Genomic DNA, 21,457 nt, shown 5'->3' with positions numbered 1-21,457 from the left:
CGACATATTTCCATGCAAAAAAATGTACCGCTTTGAACACAGAAATATGGACATAATCATACCGCTAAGGAGGTTAAAGTAGCATTCTGGAATATACCTAACTAATCTTAAAACTACTCCCTCTCCCTCCTAACATCTATGCTAATTAACCCGTGTAGGAAAAAATGTATAAACGTACCTATTTTCAGCCCGTTCCGGTCCGGTCACTTGATCCGGCTCCCCTGTGTCAGCCAGCGGCAACTTCAGGGAAGAGGAGGGAGTGCTGACAATGGATGGGCCATAGTAAGCCTATGAGTGACGTCACCACTCCCAGGCTTTGCAGCTGTCGTCAAGCACTCTCCCCTGCAGCCGGTGCTGGCTGACACAGAGGAGATCATGTGATTTGTGATTTGACCGGAACAGCTTGAAAATAGGTAAGTATACCGAGCTTTCTTCCACAGGTTAGTTATCATAGGTGTTAGGAGGGGGAGGGAGCAGTTTTAAGATTAGTTATATCCCAGAATTCTACTGTTCTTGTACAAGATACAGTTTTCAGTACTGCCCATTTGTACAAAAAAATAGTAGCCAATAAACAGTTAATATTTCTGACTTCATTTCTATGTTCATTTTCAAAAGCTTAGCAAACAGTATGGACCCATGTACACGTTTTATCTCGGTTCTCGCCCCACTGTGGTGCTGTGCGGATATGAGATTTTGAAGGAAGCTCTAATAGACCATGCTGAAGAATTCAGTGGGAGGGGAGAATTTCCGGCAGTCCAACAATACAGCAAGGGAAATGGTAAGTGAATCAATGATTAAGGACAATGCCATGAACATGCACTAAAACTCTCCTTACTATATGTATGTCTGCCTTCAAAGCTTTACAATTTTTTCATCCAACACCATTTTATAAAATATCTCCTCATACATACTTGCCACATGCCAGCTCAAAGTTTGAATCGAGCTTGCAATGGGAGTGCATATTCATTTAGCATGTGGACAATAGGGATGAGCTCCCGGACCAAAATCCACTTGGATGTGGAGAAGAGGTCCTTGTCCTCATCAACATGGGAACTTGTCAAGGTCCCTTCCATGTTGAGGGTATGTGGCCTAGTGTGACTCAGGGGAGGGGCCTACATGCTCAGATAAGGGTCTTGTGTGGATTTTTTTTAGGGAGACCTTTTTTTTTCTTGTATTTTGCATTGGGCTTTCCTCTAAAATCCATACCAAAGAGTCTGATGGAGTTGGGGGGTCCCACACAGGGCCGGATCTAGCCCATCTAATCTGGGGGTGCATAAAAAAGTCAGGAGGCATAATGTCAATAGTTTGACAGATATGCATGGAACTGGTATTCCCTATTCACTTGGCATGCTTCTGTACCACGGAGTCACAACCCAGAAGTAACGTCTGACAGGTAGTGCAGAGGCGGTGCAGGTGTAAAACGCTAGTATGTATTAGGGTGATTAAACAGAACCTGTGCCTCTTTATATCAGGTGTCCCATTCAGAATCCCACCTTACATCAGGAGTACTCCTCAATTCCCCCTCTCAAAGTGTTCGCTTACATCAACTGTCCTTATCAGAGTGCCCCCTTACATCAACTGTCCCTATCAGAGTGCCCCCTTACATCAACTGTCCCCATTAGATTGCCCCCTTACATCAACTGTCCCCATCAGATTGCCCCCTTACATCAACTGTCCCCATCAGATTGCCCCCTTACATCAACTGTCCCCATCAGATTGCCCCCTTACATCAACTGTCCCCATCAGATTGCCCCCTTACATCAACTGTCCCCATTAAAGTGCCCCCTTACATCGCCCCCTTACATCAACTGTCCCCATCAGAGTGCCCACTTACATCAACTGTCCCCATTAAAGTGCCCCCTTACATCGCCCCCTTACATCAACTGTCCCCATCAGAGTGTCCCCTTACATCAACTGTCCCCATTAAAGTGCCCCCTTACATCGACTGTCCCTATCAAAGTGCCCACTTACATCAACTGTCCCTATCAGAGTGCCTCCTTACATCAACTGTCCCCATCACAATGCCCCCTCACATCAACTGTCCTCATCAGAGTGCCCCTTTATTTCAACTGTCCCCATCAGAGTGCCCCCTTATTTCAACTGTCCCCATTAAAGTGCCCCCTTACATCGACTGTCCCTATCAGAGTGCCTCCTTACATCAAGTGTCCCCATCACAATGCCCCCTCACATCAACTGTCCCCATCAGAGTACCCCTTTATTTCATCTGTCCCCATCAGAGTGCCCCCTTATTTCAACTGTCCCCATTAAAGTGCCCCCTTACATCGACTGTCCCTATCAGAGGGCCCCCTTACATCAACTGTTCCTATCAGAGTGCCTCCTTACATCAAGTGTCCCCATCACAATGCCCCCTCACATCAACTGTCCCCATCAGAGTGCCCCCTTATTTCAACTGTCCCCATTAAAGTGCCCCTTTTCATTGACTGTCCCCATCAGAGTACCCCTTACATACATTTTCACTATCAAGTCTCATGGATCAGTTGGATGATGAGCTGGGGGGAGCACAACTAAAATCTGGGGGGGGGGGGGCATAGCCCACACCAGCATCACCCTAGATCCCACATCCTTTTTTATTTTTATATGGTCTGGTATAGATGAAGGGAATCTTTGAATGCTTTGTTTACAAACAAAGCAAATGGTAGCTGTCATTAAGCCCTGGTTCACAGTGAATGCAGCTTTGAAATCGCGCTACTTCATCTGATTTCAAAGACGTCAGTCAGTGCTTCATGTGCAGCTTGCAGACATCTGTGTGGCCCTCATGCACAGATGTCAATGTAAGTCTCTCATGTAATCGCCAAAAATAGCGCAGGAACCTTTTTCAAAATCAGTGGAAGCAGGGGTGGACTGACAACTCATGGGGCCTCTGGGCAATAGGGGATCATGGGGCCCCTGTGTTCTTGCCCAAACTCAAAAAAGCCTATGCAAAAGGTACCAGGGGCATCTCATGGTGCCCCCTACTGATCCCGGGCCCTCGGGCAGTTTCCAAATGGTCAGTCCGCCCCTGGGTGGAAGTCAGAGACACACTGATTTTAACTCTTCCATAGACACAAAAAGGGTGCGACCAGGGGCGGACTGACAACTCATCAGGCCCCCGGGCAATAGGGGATCTTGGGGCCCCTGTGTCCTTGCCCAAACTCAAAAAAGCCTATGAAAATAGTACCAGGGGCATCTCATGGGGCCCCTTACTGACCCCAGGCCCTCGGGCAGTGCCTGAGTTTCCAAATGGTCAGTCCGCCCCTGGGTGCGACTTGTCATGCAATTTGAACTGTCAAATCGCATGAAAAATCGCATTGGTGTGAACTGCTATAGTACAGATGCGCCACTTCACAGGCAGGTTAGGGGCATCCCTCAGACATGTTATTTGAAGGAACTTTACATTTTTAATGTTTCAATTTAACCAATTTTCTGCAATCACTGCTTATAAGTGACCAGGATTTTAAAAACATTGCTATAGCACCGAGAACGTTGTTGAAATTTGTCCAACTAGCAATGGCCTATTTCAGGTGAAAGTGGAAGCAGCTGGAAAGTGACTTTGAATGGTGACCATCATTCATGGCTAATACTAAAATGAAAACCTGTAAAGGTTTTTAAAGCAATGGCTATGGACAATTTTGGGTATCAAAGTGTGTTTACAAATGTGCCTGGATACGTTGGGTATCTGTTTACTCATCACAAACGCACTTTTTATATTTTGCCAAACATTTTGTGTTATATGTTTATATTATATAGACGCATTTAGACGCGTTTTTGCCTTATTTAGCATTTTTTGCCCAAAACATTCCTCTTCTGAACGCAATTCTTCTGCGTTCAGGAGAGGAACGTTTAACTGCTCCTAAACTCTGGTAAGAGCCTATATGTACATGGACACACAGGCTTTTATTAAGCTGAGTTCAGGGGCTTTAGCAAAAAAAACACCAAAAACTCCTAAACTCACTGCAGCTGATAAACTGACATTCGGGACCTGTTCAGCGTTTTTTTCAGCAGCCCCTGAACTCTCCCTAATGTTTTCTTATGTGTCCATGTACACATCGTCCTTTACAGGCAATTGAGCTTACAGTCGTATTTTTGAACGCACCAAACTTGCTTTCAGGAGTAGATTTCACCGGCATTTCAAATGCCAAATGCTTGTAAATGTGTGTAAGCGCTTGTAAATGCGGTTAACTGCGTTTATAAGCGTTTGCGTTTAGAAGCGTTTTTTAACTGTACCATATCCAGACGCTGTCCAGAGCCTTTTTTCATCATCAGAAATGCATGCAAAGCGTTTTCCATGTATTCAAATGGACCCGGTACACCAGTCAGTTCCAGGTTTCATGTGAAGGAAGAAATGGAAGAACTTGCCGCATTATGCTCATGATGGGATCCATAGTGAATACAACCAGAAAAGACAGCTAATCTCAACACATACTGCTCTCTCTGCTACTGCTCTCTCTATTTCTCTCAAAATGTCTGAAATAGTTAATTATTTACTATTTTTCAGTGCATTCTGGGCATTTGGGAGGGTCTCCCTGGTATGCAAACGCGGCTAAACTGATGTTTTTTAACCTACATTTTCCGGTAGGCAGTTTCCATTATTCAGAAGAGTTTTCCAAATGTCCCGTGTACATGAGCCCTTAGGAGCATCAGTCTGTGCACCCTGAAATAAATATTTATCTGTAAATTACGATGTTATAGAAACATTATAAAAATATATCAAGATTATATAACATAAATACTGTACATTTAACTGACCAACATATCATCCTAAATTACAAACTTGTAAATGCAAAATAAAGTTTTTCTTTTCTAAAGCAAGAATTTCAATCGATAATGTTAACAGATGGTGCTTTTTGTCTTTAGGGATTGTATACGGGACAGGAGAAAGATGGAGGCAGCTTCGACGCTTTGCTATCCATACTTTGAAGAATTTTGGAATGGGGAAGAGGAGCCTGGAGGAAAGGGTGAAAGAAGAGGCCCAATATCTAATAGCGGAGTTCCGAAAAAGTGAAGGTAAAGCAGGCAAGGGCATCTCTGTGCCTTCAGTGAAGCTACATTTACCACCTCGTTCCTCCAGCCAGCAGATACTCTGAGACTGGAATTTTTTCTTTATAGATGGACAGCTTTTGAATACCCTTACCTGGCTGTAAAATTTGGAGAAAAGTACATTAGAACAGGCCTGCCTGACATCACGTCACCATTTATGATTGGTGTCTTTAGTGCTGCATTTCAAATTTTAAGGCTGAAAAACAGGCAAAAAGCTTAATTAATATTTTAAATACAAACAAGAACATTGTTCTATCTGCCAGAAGGTTTGTATTTCTGTCTGTACAGTCCTGAAAGTTATACACTCTGTCAGGCAGCAGAGCCAGGTCTGTCACTTGTCCTTGTTCCACTGTAGTTAAGCAATACAGCTAGGTCACCTCTCCGCCCCCAAGCTCGGATTGGATTGGAAAGGATGGGTTTGTCTTTCTGTTCACTGTGCTCTCTCCTTCTGTCAGCATGTACCTTGTTAACCCATGTGCATCCACCACACCTGATTGGCCCCTAGTGCTGCCCCTCCTTCCCTTCCTTCTAGTTGGCTTGTTCACACCCTGTCTGTACTTTTTTTCCGCAAACCGCCACTCATGAATGTGAACAGGGCACATAGAAAACAATTACACTAGCTGGAATTTTTTCAAATCATAATTATGAATGACTACCTAACTGCATGCATTAATATTGTTTTATCATCTGCCTAAAGTACCTTTAACAAAGTTTAAAGCGATATTAAAGCTTCACATTGTATTTATGTAAAACAGCAAACGTGTTATGTTTACCTGCTCTTTTTTGTGCAATGTGTATTTAGAAGAGAATAGAATAAAATATAGCCATTTTCCAAAATTCGGATTTAGAAAAGAATAGAACAGAATAAAATAGAACAGAAAAGAATAGAACAGAGCAGAAAAGAATAGAATACCATAGAAAAAATAGAATAGAATAAATATAGCCCTGTTCTGAAATTAAAATTTCAAAATAGAATAAAACAGAATAGCATAGAAAACAAAAAAAAATCAAAAAGAACAGAATACAAAAAAATAGAATAGAATAAAATAGAATAGAATAAATATAGCTGTCTTCTGAGTTTCAAATTTCAAAAAGAATAGAATAAAATAGAAAGAATGTAGCTGTCTTTCAAAATTCGAATGTCAAATAGAATAGAAAAGAATAGAGTAAAATAGAATAGAATAGAAAATACAAGAATAGAATAAAAAATAAAGGAATCGAACAGAATAGAAAATAAAGGGATTGAATAGAATATAATGAATAGAATAAAAATGAATAGAATAGAAAAAATAAAATAGACTTGAATAAAATAGAAAGAAAGAATATAGCCGTCTTCTGAAATAAAAATTTTGAATTTTGAATAGAGTAGAACCAGCTTTTCTTCACAATGAATCTGGACAGATATTTTCCATTTCAAATCAGAAAACTAATATATGAAACAAAATTAATTTAGCTAAGAATGCAATCAAACAAAATGAGTAACTTAACAAATCGATCCGAAAAGAAAAATTTTTTTCGTTCTGCACATGTTTATGAAATACACATAAGAGAACTGCTTTACCTGCCAGGTAATTCTCTGCATCCAGTTCTGAGATTTACACATCTCAGCTACACAGTGCAGCCGTGTCTGCCAGACCAGGGGACCTGATTTTCCCTGCTCAGTAATATTTCCAAATATTTTCCCTCCCCCAGCCTGTGATTGAACAGTAATAGGGCAAGCAGAAGACTGATAGGCTAGTCTCTCTATCACACTGGTATCAATATGTTCCTTTGTGCTGTAGCACAACTGATTGGCTCTTTGTGCTACTTCTGCCTCTCCCAGTCTAAGCTATACTGTAGAGGGGCTACAAGAGGTTGACACCAAATGCAGGTTCTTAATGTGTTATTTTTTTTTATTTACACGTAGTTTAGCATTAGAAGCCCTAACAGGTTGTATTGCTGACTTGGTTACCGCTGGGGAGATTCAGCCTCTCTGTGATAACTGTGACCAGGGCCAGTGCTTCCACAAGGCAAACTAGGCAGCTGCCTGGGGCACACTGCCACCTAGGGGCACCTGGGCGCAGCACAGGCCGGCACTCTCTCTGTGTGGGATGCCGCCATGTCAAGGATAATCCTTCAGCTGGGGGGAGGGGTGGCAGAGGGGAGGAAGAAAGGATAGAGGAAAATGCCGGGTGTCTGGGGCCAGTGTAGCAGCTGAGCTGCTGCCCCTTCCAGTGTTCCTCTCAGACTCAGTCCCTTACTGCAAGCCGGCTGGCGGCTGCTGATCACTGTGGAGTTCCAGCCCCTCTCTTCTCATTCATTAGCTGAGCCTACGGAGGAAAGTAATGTCTGACTCTGATGTCTCGTTTCTGTGTGAGTGTGACCCAGCCGGCCATTAATCACATGTTCAATGTGTCAGTGAGTGATGACATCATTATGATCCCACAGCCTGCTCTTCTAGTGCCTGCTGGGCCTTCTGATCTGTGTCAGTGTTGGTGGTGGTGTGTTGTGTCAGATCTGTCACTGTGTTGGACCGCTCAGTTCAGCTGCTTGCTTTAACCCAACCCCCCCCCCCAATTGCCTGGGGGATTCCAGCCTGGGATCTGTCAAAGTGTGGATCCATCATCCTCCACTCACTGCAACTGTCACCCTGCCACTGCCAGCCACAGATGCAGTCCGTCCGTGACACTGATTTTGTCTTTAATATTGGTGCTGGTGGCATCTTATGGCACTTATTTTTGCAAATTAAAAAAAATAGCAGTTTCTTGTATTGTTGATTTAATATTTTCTACTGTTTTTTAAATTATTTATTTATTGGGGGGCGCAAGTAGCTGGTCTTGCCTAGGGCGCAAAATAGTCTAGCACAGCCCCTGACTGTGACCATTGTGATTGAGAAGTGATTGGTAGGAATGAGCCAAAGTTCTCATGGTTTGGTTTGAGCAGAGTCTGGTGAACTTCAGAGCCGAATCTGCTGAACTTAAAATACCCATTTTCTAGGGCAGGGGTGTCAAACTGGTGGCCCTCCAGCTGTTGCGAAACTACAAGTCCCATCATGCCTCTATCTTTGGGGGTCATGCTTGTAACTGTCAAGCTTGCAATGCCTCATGGGACTTGTAGTTTGGCAACAGCTGGAGGGCCACCAGTTTGACACCCGTGTTCTAGGGTAATAGGCAAGAGGTTGTACAAAAATGAGATGGGGCGGCACTGCACTGGGGAACTTTCAAACAAACTCCCAAACAGCTAAAGTTCAGATTAAACCTTGAGTTCATACCTAGCAATGTGGAGTTTTATATTTTTAACATTCATAGTACACGATGTGCAGAAACAATTTCCAATAAGGCCTCTGTTCTGGTGACAACTGCCCATGAGGGTAATTTCTTCAAAAATTTCCCCAAAGGGGCATGGACTGCAAAAAAAAAGAAAAGAAACTGAGTTCCACCTATAATTATTCCTCACTCTATCCCAAATAAAAATGTCTGGAGATATTCTTTGAATGATAAAAAGGTCAAGTCTCAGAATAGATTTTGTTGTCTAGCCAATTTCATATATTTTTCTTTTCAGGAAAGCCGCTTGATCCTACCTTTGGATTCAGCTCGGCCGGCTCCAACATAATCTGCTCTCTGGTGTTTGGAGACCGATTTGACTACAGAGATGACGAATTTATGAATTTGCTTTACCTGATCAACAACAGTTGGCACCTTATGAGCTCCACGTGGGGACAGGTGAGGGTTTCATTTGATGGGATGATGTATAACATTTCTAATAAAATATGCCCATGATGATTGTGGTGATACCTCGCATGTGTGGCACGATCGCTGTTTGCATGCATGCGGAGCCACTACGTGTCTTCATCTTTGCGCGCAAGCATGGGGAGGGTGGGGGCACTTTGATTTTTTTATGTTTTCATTCTTTTTTTTGTTATGGCTGCCTTCCGTGGCTCTCTCAGGATCCACCACCCCACTGGGAGTCCCGAGCGACCAGCCGCCACATTTGCCAACTAATCAGACAGCCAAACAAAGCCAGGATCAGCTTTGAACGGCTCTCCCTTATGATGATCTAACATCACTTCCAGTTGACTCGTAAATGATTGGCACCATTTTTAAGAATCTGAAAGCATTCAAAAACACTGATCTTGGTGTTGTGAATGCTTTCAAGTGCAGAGGAGAGATTTGGAGTCTTACATTTATTTATTATTCTACGTACTTATATTGCACCATCAATTTTTGCAGCACTTTCCTTTATACAGGTGTGCTTAAAAGTTTGCATACCCTGGCAGAAATTGTGAAATTTTGGCATTGATACTGAAAATATAACTGATCATTCCAAAAAATGCACTTTTATTGAAGGATGACAATCATATGAAGCCATTTATTATCAAATAGTTGCTTGGCTCCTTTTTAAATCATAATGATAACAGAAATCACAAAAATGGCCAGGATCAAAAGAGCATTTGTTGGCATGATCTGTCATATTTTCAATATCAATGCCAAAATTTCACAATTTCTGCCAGGGTATGCAAACTTTTGAGCACAACTGTATTTTCTACATTCACATCAGTCCTTAACCTTCAAGGGGCGTACAATATAAGGTCCCTAACTCACATTCATACATACACATATCAGTGCCAATTTACACAGGAGCCAATTAACCTACCAGCATGTGTTTGGAGTGTGGGAGGAAACTGGAGTACCCGGAGGAAACCCACGCAGGCACAAGGAGAACATGCAAACTCCAGGCAGGTGGCGCTGTGGTTGGGATTCAAACCAATGACTCTAGTATTGCCAGGCAGAAGTGCTAATTTAGCCACTGTGCTGCCTGTATAGACCCCAGATCCCTTCTTAAAGAGTACCTGTCACATGTCTATTGCTGGCACAAGGGATGATTACATGTGTGATGCATACTAGCACATTATACCTTTGCCTTGCAGCATGAAACCTTTTTTTTAAAACAAGTTTACTACCACTTAAGCTTTTAAAATGCATTGGAAATGCTTGTTGTATAGGGAGTAACCATCCATCCATCCAATCAGCTGGTAGCTGTCTCTTTCTACCCTAAATGAAATTTGATTGGCTGATAGGTGCAGCACCAACATTTTTTGTGCCTCTAATCCCTGTCATGGAAAGCGTTCCCATGTGACATATCAACAGTTCCTCGATAAAGATGAAAAAACAGAGAAGGATAAACCTGAATTGAAAGGTGCTGAAAAATATAGTGAAGACTGTTATAAAATCAGCAATTTTTATCTGAAATCCATGTATCAGCACATGTACCATCTTCTGTTTGAAATATAATTTTTTTTTTAAAGTAATTTGAGTGTGTTTATTAATTTTTCTTATATGGGGTCAATATTGACTTCATTATACAAGTGTATATATGCACTGATGTATTGTTGTTTCTTTCTGTTGCGATCCGTGGTCACATGACCAGGGGCGGACTGACAACTCATGAGGCCCTCGGGTAATAGGGGATCATGGGGCCCCTGTGTCCTTGCCCAAACTCAAAAAAGCCTGTGAAAAAGATACCAGGGGCATCTCATGGGGCCCCCTACTGACCCCGGGCCCTCGGGCAGTGCCCGAGTTTCCAAATGGTCAGTCCGCCCCTGCACATGACTAACATTACGCATGCGATAACCTTTAGCGAATTGTCCCCACTATATTATATGGAGTATAATGTAATTCAGGAAAGGTGTATTAGGGTTGCTGTATTTATTATTTATGCCAAAACATCTAGCCTATGGTTTTTATGGGGATTACACCCCGCTTCTTCTATTATGGTTTGCCAAAAAAAATTGATGATTTTATAACTGTCTTCAGGTTATTTTTTCCTGTGGGTGAAGCTATCAGCACCTTTAACCCCTTCACGCCTAAGGGTAAAACAAATCTAAATGCCTAAGCACAATTTTGCAACATTGACATGTGTTATAAAAACCGTCCATATCATCACAACTACTTTGTACATGCAGATGAATTATACTGTTTTTTTCAGGATAAATTGGGCTTTCATTTGGTGGTAAATGGTAATGGATATTTCCAGATTTTTTTTTTATTATCAAAGGAAAACTGGCCCAAAATAGTAAAAAAAAAATCATTTTTTTAATTTAGCTGTGTGTTTCTTGTTACTACCATAACCTATCACCAAAGAACAACCCAAAATAAATTCTCCAGCTCTTGACGATCACAGCGATACTATATATGTGTAAGTTATTTGTTGTTTGTACCTGTAGTACAGCCCAGAAACAGAAGCATTTTGTTTTTGCCTTTTTTTTATTACCTAAAACACACTATTGACACTAACTGACACTGATACCAATTTTGTTTTAAATCATGACCTTTGACCCTGACCTTTCAACCTTTGACCCTGACTTTGACCCAAACAATAACCCGTGCACTGAACTAGATCAAACTTTGATCTAGGAATTTTTTCTTTATTTTTTAATATTAATTTATTTATCTTTTTTTTTTTTTTTTACAAACATTTTTTTCCCTCTATGCCAGGAGTTAGAGAGATACAATGTATCTCTCTTCCCATTCATAGAGAGAGAAAAAAACAAGGGGCCAGGCAGCACAGTGACTGATCACTGTGATAGCCAATCAGAGGCTATCACGGCGATCATGTGACCCGGAATAGAGAGTCTCAGGTCCCGATCCTTAGAACAGGACTTGGAGCTCTCAGTGACACTGCGGTCTTTGTGCTGGGAGCGCGCAATGCGGCGCTCTCCCGGCACAAAGACAGGTACGCAAATATGCGGCCCCACGGAAAAAAGCCCAGTTCCGTGAGGCTGCATATTTGTGTGACGTTGGCGTCAAGGGGTTAAAGTCCCATCTATCCTTCTTCTTTTCATTTTTGTATTTTGGGGATGTGGTGCTGAGGGATCAGTTGTACACATTATCTTTTGTTTTGGAGTTCCTTGATTAAGAAATGTACGTATTTTAAGCTCCTTCTCATGCTTTTATTCTTCTTTTAGCTACTTTTCGTGTTTCCAAAAATCATGCGGTATATTCCAGGCCCACATAAAAAGATTTACAAAAACTATCTGAAGCTTGGAGCCTTTGTGGGTAAGAGACTTCGGATGAACAAAGAGACGTTGGACCCAAACAATCTCCGTGATTTCATAGACTGCTTTCTCATAAAGATTGAACAGGTGTGTATTCGGCCCTTTAGTTTGGTTTATTAGACAATGTTCTTGTTGATGTATTGTAAAATAAATTGCAGAACACAGTAATTACAGGCTGGAACAGAGTCCTAAATGTTTGTTTATGATTCCTAACATTATAGGTCATGTGTTCAACTAGACTTGGTGCCAACGTCACAGTGAAATGTGTATACCAAGCACTGTTAAAGCCCAAATCTGGGCACTATTTTTTGTATGTAGCTCTTTAACTTCATAGTCATTTAGATGCTGGCTTGCTTCCAACAGTTGGAAAAGTTTTCTCCCAGTTCTCCCAGTTACAACTCCCACTGTACCTCCAGTCCACCACAGAGGTCATTGCTGCGATTTTGTTGGAAACCAGTGCTGGTGTCTGTCTCTGCATCCCCTCCACTCGACCATCCTAAAATTACTGCCTGCCGCTGTGTGAATTGAGGGGGGGGGGGAAGACACAACACCAGCATGAGTGTCTTACATTTAAGGGCCCACAGTAGAAGGCTTTTACTTGGCACTCTGTTTTAACCACTTTGGACCACCCAGAAAGATTTGACCCCCTTCGTGTCCATGCCGTTTTTTTTACATTTGGCACTGCTCTACTTTGCACGGTCTGCAACATTGTACCCAAACAAAATTTCTATATTTTTTTTTTCAGACAAATAGTTTTATTTTGGTGGCATTTGATCACCATTGGGCTTTTTATATTTCATTATGTAAACTAAAAGATTTTTGAAAAAAGAAACAATATTTTTTTACTTTCTGCTATAAAACATATCCAATAAAATTTTTTAATCAAATTTCATCATACATTTAGGCAAAAATGCAACATGTTACGAAATGTCTTTGGATAAATAAATCCCAATAAGTGTATACTGATTGGTTGGCATGAAGGTTATAGCACCTACAAACAATGGTATATACTGGAATTTTGTTTTAATACTAGCAATGGTGGCAAATGGCAACTTGTAGTGAGACTGCGATAGTGCGACAGGCAATCTAACACTAACTGACGCTGGGTGGGAACTGACTAAATGACATCACCAGTGAAACTAATACAATGATCATTGCTAATAATACACTGTCACTGTACTAATGACAGTAGCTGGGAAGAGGTTAACACTTAGGAGCAATCAAAGGGTTAAAAAGGTGCCTAACAATGTTTATTGTGTCAGGAAGCAATGTGCCAGTTTTTACTCCCCACTTTGCAGGGAGAAAAAAAAATGGCACATCACCACTGTCTGTAGAGAGCCCTGTGTTGTTTACCAACACAAGGCTCTTTTCTTTCATTTACTCAGCAGATCAGTGGGTCCCGGTCATAAACCATTGGCTGGGACTTGCTGATCAGCATGTTCTAGAGTGAATGGCAGCCTAGCAGGGGCAGTGACACATGCATGCACACCCCCTAACCGGAAGAGCAGGATCACTACATGTACTTGATCCAGTGCAGTGGGGCTACTCTGCAGCAGTATATCTTATCTGCAGAATGTTTTAAAATCAATTTTTGTAGGCTAACCAATATGCAAAAAAAAAAAAAAATGCGTTTTGCTTCCTATTTTTTATTAGTAATATTTTTTTTAATACACTAATTGCATTTGACATTTACAGTAATAACAGATAAACCTTGTCACTTTATGGATGCAGTGACAGAAAGCTGTGCAGTGAAGAGCAGCTGTTTTGCCTAATAATGAATATACCCCTGAATATCCTGACATGTGCTTAACATTTCAGTCTAAACAAGATCTTTACCATTCTTCAAATATATGTAAAGCCAAAATGTGTTTTCTTTGTTTTAGAGTGGGGAAGGTTTTTATTGATGCCTGTGTCCCCACTGTGAAAAGAAACAAGAGCTGATGGGAATCTTCTAATGGGGACACTTGTTCATGTAACAACTAAAGGGTTATGTCCACTCACTTTGGAGAGATTTCCTCTGACTTCCTGTTGTGTTTTTGAAACCCAAAGGGACATACTATTTGTAATGAGCTTGGGTTTGTTTGGATACTCTTCCAAACCCAGGTGGCCGAGCCCTCCAGGAAGCTGTAGCCCAAAAGGCCAAGCACCTTCGGTTGGGGCATTCTCCATCCCACAGCCACACATATACAAGGGGTATGTATACATGGTGCTGCAGGCCAGGTAATGCCCCCACTGCAGATAATTGTTCCATTACAGGTGACAGCTTCCTAGTGGGCTTAAGCCAAACTTACATGGTCGAATTCCGAAAGAATTTTCTTTCCAAATTCTTTTCTAAGAATTTTTGTTTGAATTTCGCACCATTATCGGGTCACAAAAACAGCCGATTTTCATGTGACCATCGAATTTAAGTGATCGGGCATCTTGGAAATTTTTTGAAAGATGAACTAATTTCGAATCAGTGATGGGGGAATCGTGCGAGAAATATAAATGAAAAAGAAATGAGCTGTGACCTGGAAAGAAAAGAGCATTCTTGGCCACAAAAATTCTTTTCTGTAGCAACATGAGGAGAAATTGAAGGTTTAGTTGGTTGAATTTTGAAATAATGGAGGCGTCATCGGGTTACAAAAAACATGAAATTTCAGATTTTCTAAAGAAAATGAATTTGAAATGCGACCCGTGTATGGCCTGCATTAGTCTTGAGAGTTTGGAAGAGCATCCAAATAGGTCCATGCTCACTGTAGACAACACCAAAAATGCACGGGGGTTTAAAGTCTTCTCTATTTCATTAAAAAAACTAAAAATGGTCCATAGCTATACTTTTTGGTCTAATAAATCTTTATTTATCATTAGGAGAAGAAAAACCCAAATAGCCACTTCAACTATGAGACAATGTTGAAAACTACAGTGAACGTGTTCTTTGCTGGCACTGAAACGGTGGGCTCTACCTTGAGATATGGTTTTCTGATCATGCTGAAGCACCCAGAAGTGAGAGGTATTGTACTGTAATTGTGGTAGCCAAACAAACATTATAAATTGCTCTCTTCATAGTCCAAAACAAAGGCAAGGAATTCTTGCCATGAAACAAGGTAAGAATCTTGTATTGGATAGTCGTAAATACATTTCTTCTAAAACCCAACTGAACTTTAAATTATCTAAATACGTTCAAGGTCCATCAGAAGAAATTAGCTAAGTACATTGAAGGTACATCAAAACAAAAGCCCTGGAATTCAAACATTGTTTTAGAAACTCATTAAAAATCTGTTTCTTGTCCGTACAACAAAAGACACAACTTGGGACCGATTCATGTAAATGTTGGTAAGGTGTATTGAATCTGTTGCAGAACGGTCTCAGGCTGCATTTTGTCTGAGACACAATTGACTCCAACATGAAAGAGGCCTTATATACCTACATCACCAGTTTGTTTGTATTTCTTAAAGAATTTGGTAGTCATAGAGCCAAATTGTAAAAAAAACTACCCAAATTAGTTGTAATTAGCAAGAAAACAGTTGCAAAACGATCATGAATTTGGCACAGGAATTTCTAATACGCCCATAATGCCCCAATAATATCAAAAATGCTTTACTGAATCACCTCCCAAGGTGTGCAACCTCTTACAATGAATTTCCTTTAGAAAGCATCCACAGCCTATGTAAAAGATGCATGCTACAGAGAAGGACCATCACTCTCGGTGGAAACAGTGGTCTCTCTGCCATGGTATGACATGGCCCCTGCTGAGTCAGAGGTAGAGCATTTCAATCAGTGGGGAGTATGAACTTTGCTGCTTAGAGAGCTTTAGGTTTAGCTCAGCAGGGGGCATGCCAGACCTCTGCAAAGAAACCACCGCTTCTCCTCAGAAAGCAAGATTCTTTCTTCAGTTTGCTGGCAGGTTGAGGCTTTTCTACTCCGGCTGTGGCTGTTTTCTAAAATACAATCTGTAAGACTTTGCACACCTTTTGTTTTGCACACTTAACATTTATTTAGCTGATTTAAACTAATAGTTGAACCAGACATTAACCACTTCATGCAGAGTATTGAGATAAAATAATGGTCTTTGGGATAAAAAAAAAACAAAAAAAAAACACTTTTTCAAATCTGACCATAATTAGCCATGTGTAGAGCTAACCTTATACCACTTTTCAAATATTTGTATTTTGTTTGAGATGATATGAAATATAATTTTATGTTTTGCTGTAAGAGTAGATTAGCCATGAGTGGACCTATTTATAAAGCCTGCAGAAAATCCTCCGGGCATTTTATTGATAAAATGCCAGGCTCGGTGTGGATCCATTGTTACCCTGCAATGGACTCTCTGCATAACAGATAGGAGCTGAGTCACTTGACTTTTGAAAGGTCATCAGCAGGGGTGGACTGACCATTTGGAAACTCGGGCACTGCCCGAGGGCCCGGGGTCAGTAGGGGGCCCCATGAGATGCCCCTGGTGCCTTTTTCATAGGCTTTTTTGAGTGTGGGCAAGGACACAGGGGCCCCACAATCCCCTATTGCCCGGGGGCCCCATGAGTTGTCAGTCCCCCCTGGTCCTCAGTGAAACCTCGTTTCTTAGAATCATGAAGCAAGAGGAACACAAACCACATTTCCAAAGTACGCAGTAGTACATTATACATTTGCGGGAGAGGCATTTTCAAAGTCCAATTGAACCTTGGCCCCTTTCACCTGAAGGCTGCAATCAGATCCACCTGTCAGTTTTTTGTACGGTCTGAGCGGAAGGTCTATTCACCCCTATGGGCCAGAAGGTGTAAATGGACAGCAGAGTCTGTTTACTCCTGTTTACTCCCGGCCGTCCATAGAGCAGAGCAAGCTTTGTCCATATCCGCTCTGCATTGACTGAGCGGACACGGACCTGTCATCTACCCACTCTGCTCTGATCAGCAAAGGATCAGTGGACAGATCTGGTCCAGAAGAATCGCGTTCAGGATAGAAACGTTTTGACCGCAGGTCACAGGAAAATGTAAAACGCGGCAAAACGTGGCCAACGCAGTACCAGGTCAGGGTTAGGGTAGGCTCGTGTGCATGAAGCCTAAGCCATTAGTCTAATTGGGTACAGCCATTATGTGATTGAAGGCCATCCAAGGCTTCCGGTCACATATTTACATTAGGTTCACACCTAAGCATTTTCCGCAGCATTTTGCATTTTGCAGAAATGCAGTACAATCCATTTAACATGATTTCCTATGGGGCATATTCACATCTCTGCGTTTTCACCTGGTCAGTTTTTTGGAAAGGGTCAGGGACCCAAAAGTTGCATTTTTGGTTCTGTAGACTTCAATGGAAATGCTGCAGAAAAAGCATGTAGTGTGTTTTTGATGCAATTTGCATTTTACATCTGCCTAGCCAACAAGAAAAATAATAAAAATTAAAAAAAGCATCAAAAATGCGTCAAAAACACAAAATGCATTGCAATACGCAATGCAGAAAGTGCTCAAACGTAACCTGCATAGGTGTGAACCTAGCCTAAGGACCAGTTCACACTCCATGCGTTTCAGTGTTTTTTTTCTGCATCCAAAATGCACAGAAAGTAGGTAATATGGTTGTCAATGTCATAGTTCACATCAGTGCTTGCAGTTCCAGTGCATTCCAGATGCAGAAAAAAAGTAGAACAGGCTGCATTTTTCCTGCAGAGAACTGTATTGGAACGTGGTAAAATGCATCAAAAACGCACTGGAACACAACAAAACGCACCAAAAACATAGTGGAACGCAAATGTCCCTATTTAAATTGAAGAAAAAAAAGAGGGGAAATCATAAAAAACGCACTGGAACACATCAAAAATGCATTAAAAATTACACCGGAACGCATCTGTAGTGTGAACCGGCCCTTTGGCTTTATCCAGTATATTCCCAGCTTACACCAAACAGTGTACAGGAAATGTGCAATCCCCTCATTCAGCCACGTGTCTGGCCTGTCCTATGTGGGGGATATTATAGAGGTGCTCTGACTCTAATGCCAACACTCACATGGGATACATTTGGAAATAATGATTTATAATTTCAGTAATCAATTTTCTCACCAGAGAAAGTTCAAGAGGAAATAGACCGTGTGATTGGTCGAGACAGAAGTCCGTGCATGGATGATCGCAGCAATATGCCCTACACTGAAGCAGTGATTTATGAAATCCAGAGATATGCAGACATAGTGCCCATGAGTGTCCCTCATACCGTGACCCGGGACATCACATTCCGTGGCTACGACCTGCCCGAGGTATTTGTGTAAGAAGAGTGGAAAGATTCATGGCAGAGCCAGGCTGATTGTAATGGCCGATATCTGATTGGTGAGGCCAGCTTCTACTAAATGGAGATAGAACACAATATGGAAACAACTCTAGATGTCTTCAACACACTGGTGCAGGAATTTAAAGTGATAGCAAACTTTTCTACTTTTTTTTTTTAATTTTACCTACAGGTAAGCTTATAAATCTTACAAAAAAGGAGGGTTGTGAAAAGAGATTCACAGAAAAGCGGCTACATAATGAACAGAACGTGACACTAAGGGAATAATTTCCAAAAATTATGCTTTATTACACACAAATGAATATGACATATGGGCATTCGCCCTGGTTTACCATCACCACAGTATGAGACAATACACACAGACCTAAAACCATTTAAAATGACACAAAAACCGGTCTAAATGTATGTGTAGCAGGGAAAATGGCTACATGAGTCTAGTGTCCCTGCAACACAAACACACAGGTGAACACTTCCCTAGGGAGGTGTATCCAAAAATTATGCCATGGGCATACCATAATAGAGGATATAAGGGATTAAACAGTAACCATAATGGCAAATCCCTATCAAGAAATCCAGAAAATTATGCTGTAAATATATATATCTCACATGTATGCAATGGAGCAAGCACAATATGCGTCAAAAAGGAGAGTAGCAGGCCTCAGGCCTGTATGAAGGAAGACATAAATGTCAAATATATTGTACAATACATTCCTGTGCCGGCACAAGTGGTTGGGGCCCATTCATCTGTAATATAGATAGCTGTTTCCTAGAGCTCTTGGATGGAAAAATGCCCCATTTATTTCCAGGATGGAAGAAAAGATGCACACAGCAGCACTCTGCTTGAAATGGTTTCTTCACCACTACATGTGGACTATACACCACTTTTTGTAGGAAAAAACAAGACACATCCCAAAGACTCTTCTGCCTGTTGAAATATATATGGTATATCTTGTTTCCTATACAAAGCACCATGATGTCCCCATCCTGTAGTGAAACAAACAATATGTGGGAAGTCACTGACAGAGCTCACACTCTATAGAAGATATATAGGTCATGTAGATCACAGAGGACCATATATCTAATGTCCTGCAACAATCCACTCACCACCTGTGCTATGGATAACGGGAATGAAAGAGAAATCCTTCATAGGTACTGCCATACAGGGCCAAGGCGGCCAAGGAACCACCGCTGACATCCGCCGATATACCGTGGGTTCCAGCCCCTTCTCGGCGCTTGTGCTGCTTAGGCTTGCCTCATGGCTTGTGAAGATGGCTTCCTCCCTATGGGTCAGCGTGCGTTCCACCTAGTGCGCATGACCGGAAGTGACGTATCTGACGTATGACGCACGCTGACCCATAGGGAGGAAGCCATCTTCACAAGCCATGAGGCAAGCCTAAGCAGCACAAGCGCCGAGAAGGGGCTGGAACCCGCGGTATATCGGCGGATGTCAGCGGTGGTTCCTTGGCCGCCTTGGCCCTGTATGGCAGTACCTATGAAGGATTTCTCTTTCATTCCCGTTATCCATAGCACAGGTGGTGAGTGGATTGTTGCAGGACATTAGATATATGGTCCTCTGTGATCTACATGACCTATATATCTTCTATAGAGTGTGAGCTCTGTCAGTGACTTCCCACATATTGTTTGTTTCACTACAGGATGGGGACATCATGGTGCTTTGTATAGGAAACAAGATATACCATATATATTTCAACAGGCAGAAGAGTCTTTGGGATGTGTCTTGTTTTTTCCTACAAAAAGTGGTGTATAGTCCACATGTAGTGGTGAAGAAACCATTTCAAGCAGAGTGCTGCTGTGTGCATCTTTTCTTCCATCCTGGAAATAAATGGGGCATTTTTCCATCCAAGAGCTCTAGGAAACAGCTATCTATATTACAGATGAATGGGCCCCAACCACTTGTGCCGGCACAGGAATGTATTGTACAATATATTTGACATTTATGTCTTCCTTCATACAGGCCTGAGGCCTGCTACTCTCCTTTTTGACGCATATTGTGCTTGCTCCATTGCATACATGTGAGATATATATATTTACAGCATAATTTTCTGGATTTCTTGATAGGGATTTGCCATTATGGTTACTGTTTAATCCCTTATATCCTCTATTATGGTATGCCCATGGCATAATTTTTGGATACACCTCCCTAGGGAAGTGTTCACCTGTGTGTTTGTGTTGCAGGGACACTAGACTCATGTAGCCATTTTCCCTGCTACACATACATTTAGACCGGTTTTTGTGTCATTTTAAATGGTTTTAGGTCTGTGTGTATTGTCTCATACTGAGGTGATGGTAAACCAGGGCAAATGCCCATATGTCATATTCATTTGTGTGTAATAAAGCATAATTTTTGGAAATTATTCCCTTAGTGTCACGTTCTGTTCATTATGTAGCCGCTTTTCTGTGAATCTCTTTTCACAACCCTCCTTTTTTGTATGCCTCTTTTGGCTACTGAATGGAGACCATACATTGGGTGACACGTTAATGTATTTAATAACCTCTTTAATAACTTTCTAAGCTTATAAATCTTACCTGTAGGTCAAATGAAGGTCTATTAAATGTGCGCCGTTTAGGAGATATTCTCTCTTCTTTAAAGCCTGCACTCTGAAGGAACGGCATGCCTGTGGCTGTACCTTCAGAGCTGTGTGCCATGGCTCGGGACTCCCATGGGTAGAAGTGACGTCATTGTGTCCCGGCCTTTCAGATGGAAAGAGCTTGTGTGCTCAGAAGGAAGACCTGGTGAAGATGGAAGCCTCTGCAGCGGTGACAGCGTGCCGCTGGAGAGCTTAGTATTTTGCTTTTTTTATTTTTTTTTTATAATTTACTTTTTATTCATTTTTAAAGAGTGTACAACAAACAGAGTTGCATAGAATTGCAAAATAACAATCATAAGGTCATGAAAGAACAAAGAAACATGCTCATCGATGAGAGGCATATAGGTACATACAATGTCAGTGCATAACAGTGAATTATTATTATTATTATTATTATAATACAGGATTTATATAGTGCCAACAGTTTGCTCAGCGCTTTACAATATAACGGGAGACAATACAGCAACAATACAGTTCAATACAAGAGGGATAGGAGAGCCTGATCCTGGGAGCTTACAATCTAAGAGGGAGGG

At 41.5% G+C, this 21,457-nt stretch overlaps 1 protein-coding gene across 1 annotated transcript in view; it reads left to right on the top strand.

The window, feature by feature from the left end:
* Positions 1 to 21,457, top strand: part of LOC149445144 (cytochrome P450 2F3-like) — a 67,018-nt gene that overhangs the window by 13,278 nt on the left and 32,283 nt on the right. Inside the window, exons 2-7 of the mRNA XM_089654201.1 lie at positions 616 to 778; positions 4,855 to 5,004; positions 8,578 to 8,738; positions 11,981 to 12,157; positions 14,921 to 15,062; positions 18,099 to 18,286. Coding sequence (XP_089510327.1) covers positions 616 to 778; positions 4,855 to 5,004; positions 8,578 to 8,738; positions 11,981 to 12,157; positions 14,921 to 15,062; positions 18,099 to 18,286 — 981 coding nt within the window. The remainder of the gene's footprint in view (positions 1 to 615; positions 779 to 4,854; positions 5,005 to 8,577; positions 8,739 to 11,980; positions 12,158 to 14,920; positions 15,063 to 18,098; positions 18,287 to 21,457) is intronic.

Source organism: Staurois parvus, unplaced genomic scaffold (genome assembly GCF_062004578.1).
Source record: "Staurois parvus isolate SC_StPar_1 unplaced genomic scaffold, SC_StPar_1.0 ptg000746l, whole genome shotgun sequence".
NCBI lineage: Eukaryota > Metazoa > Chordata > Amphibia > Anura > Ranidae > Staurois > Staurois parvus.
This window is presented reverse-complemented; position numbering and strand designations above follow the sequence as displayed.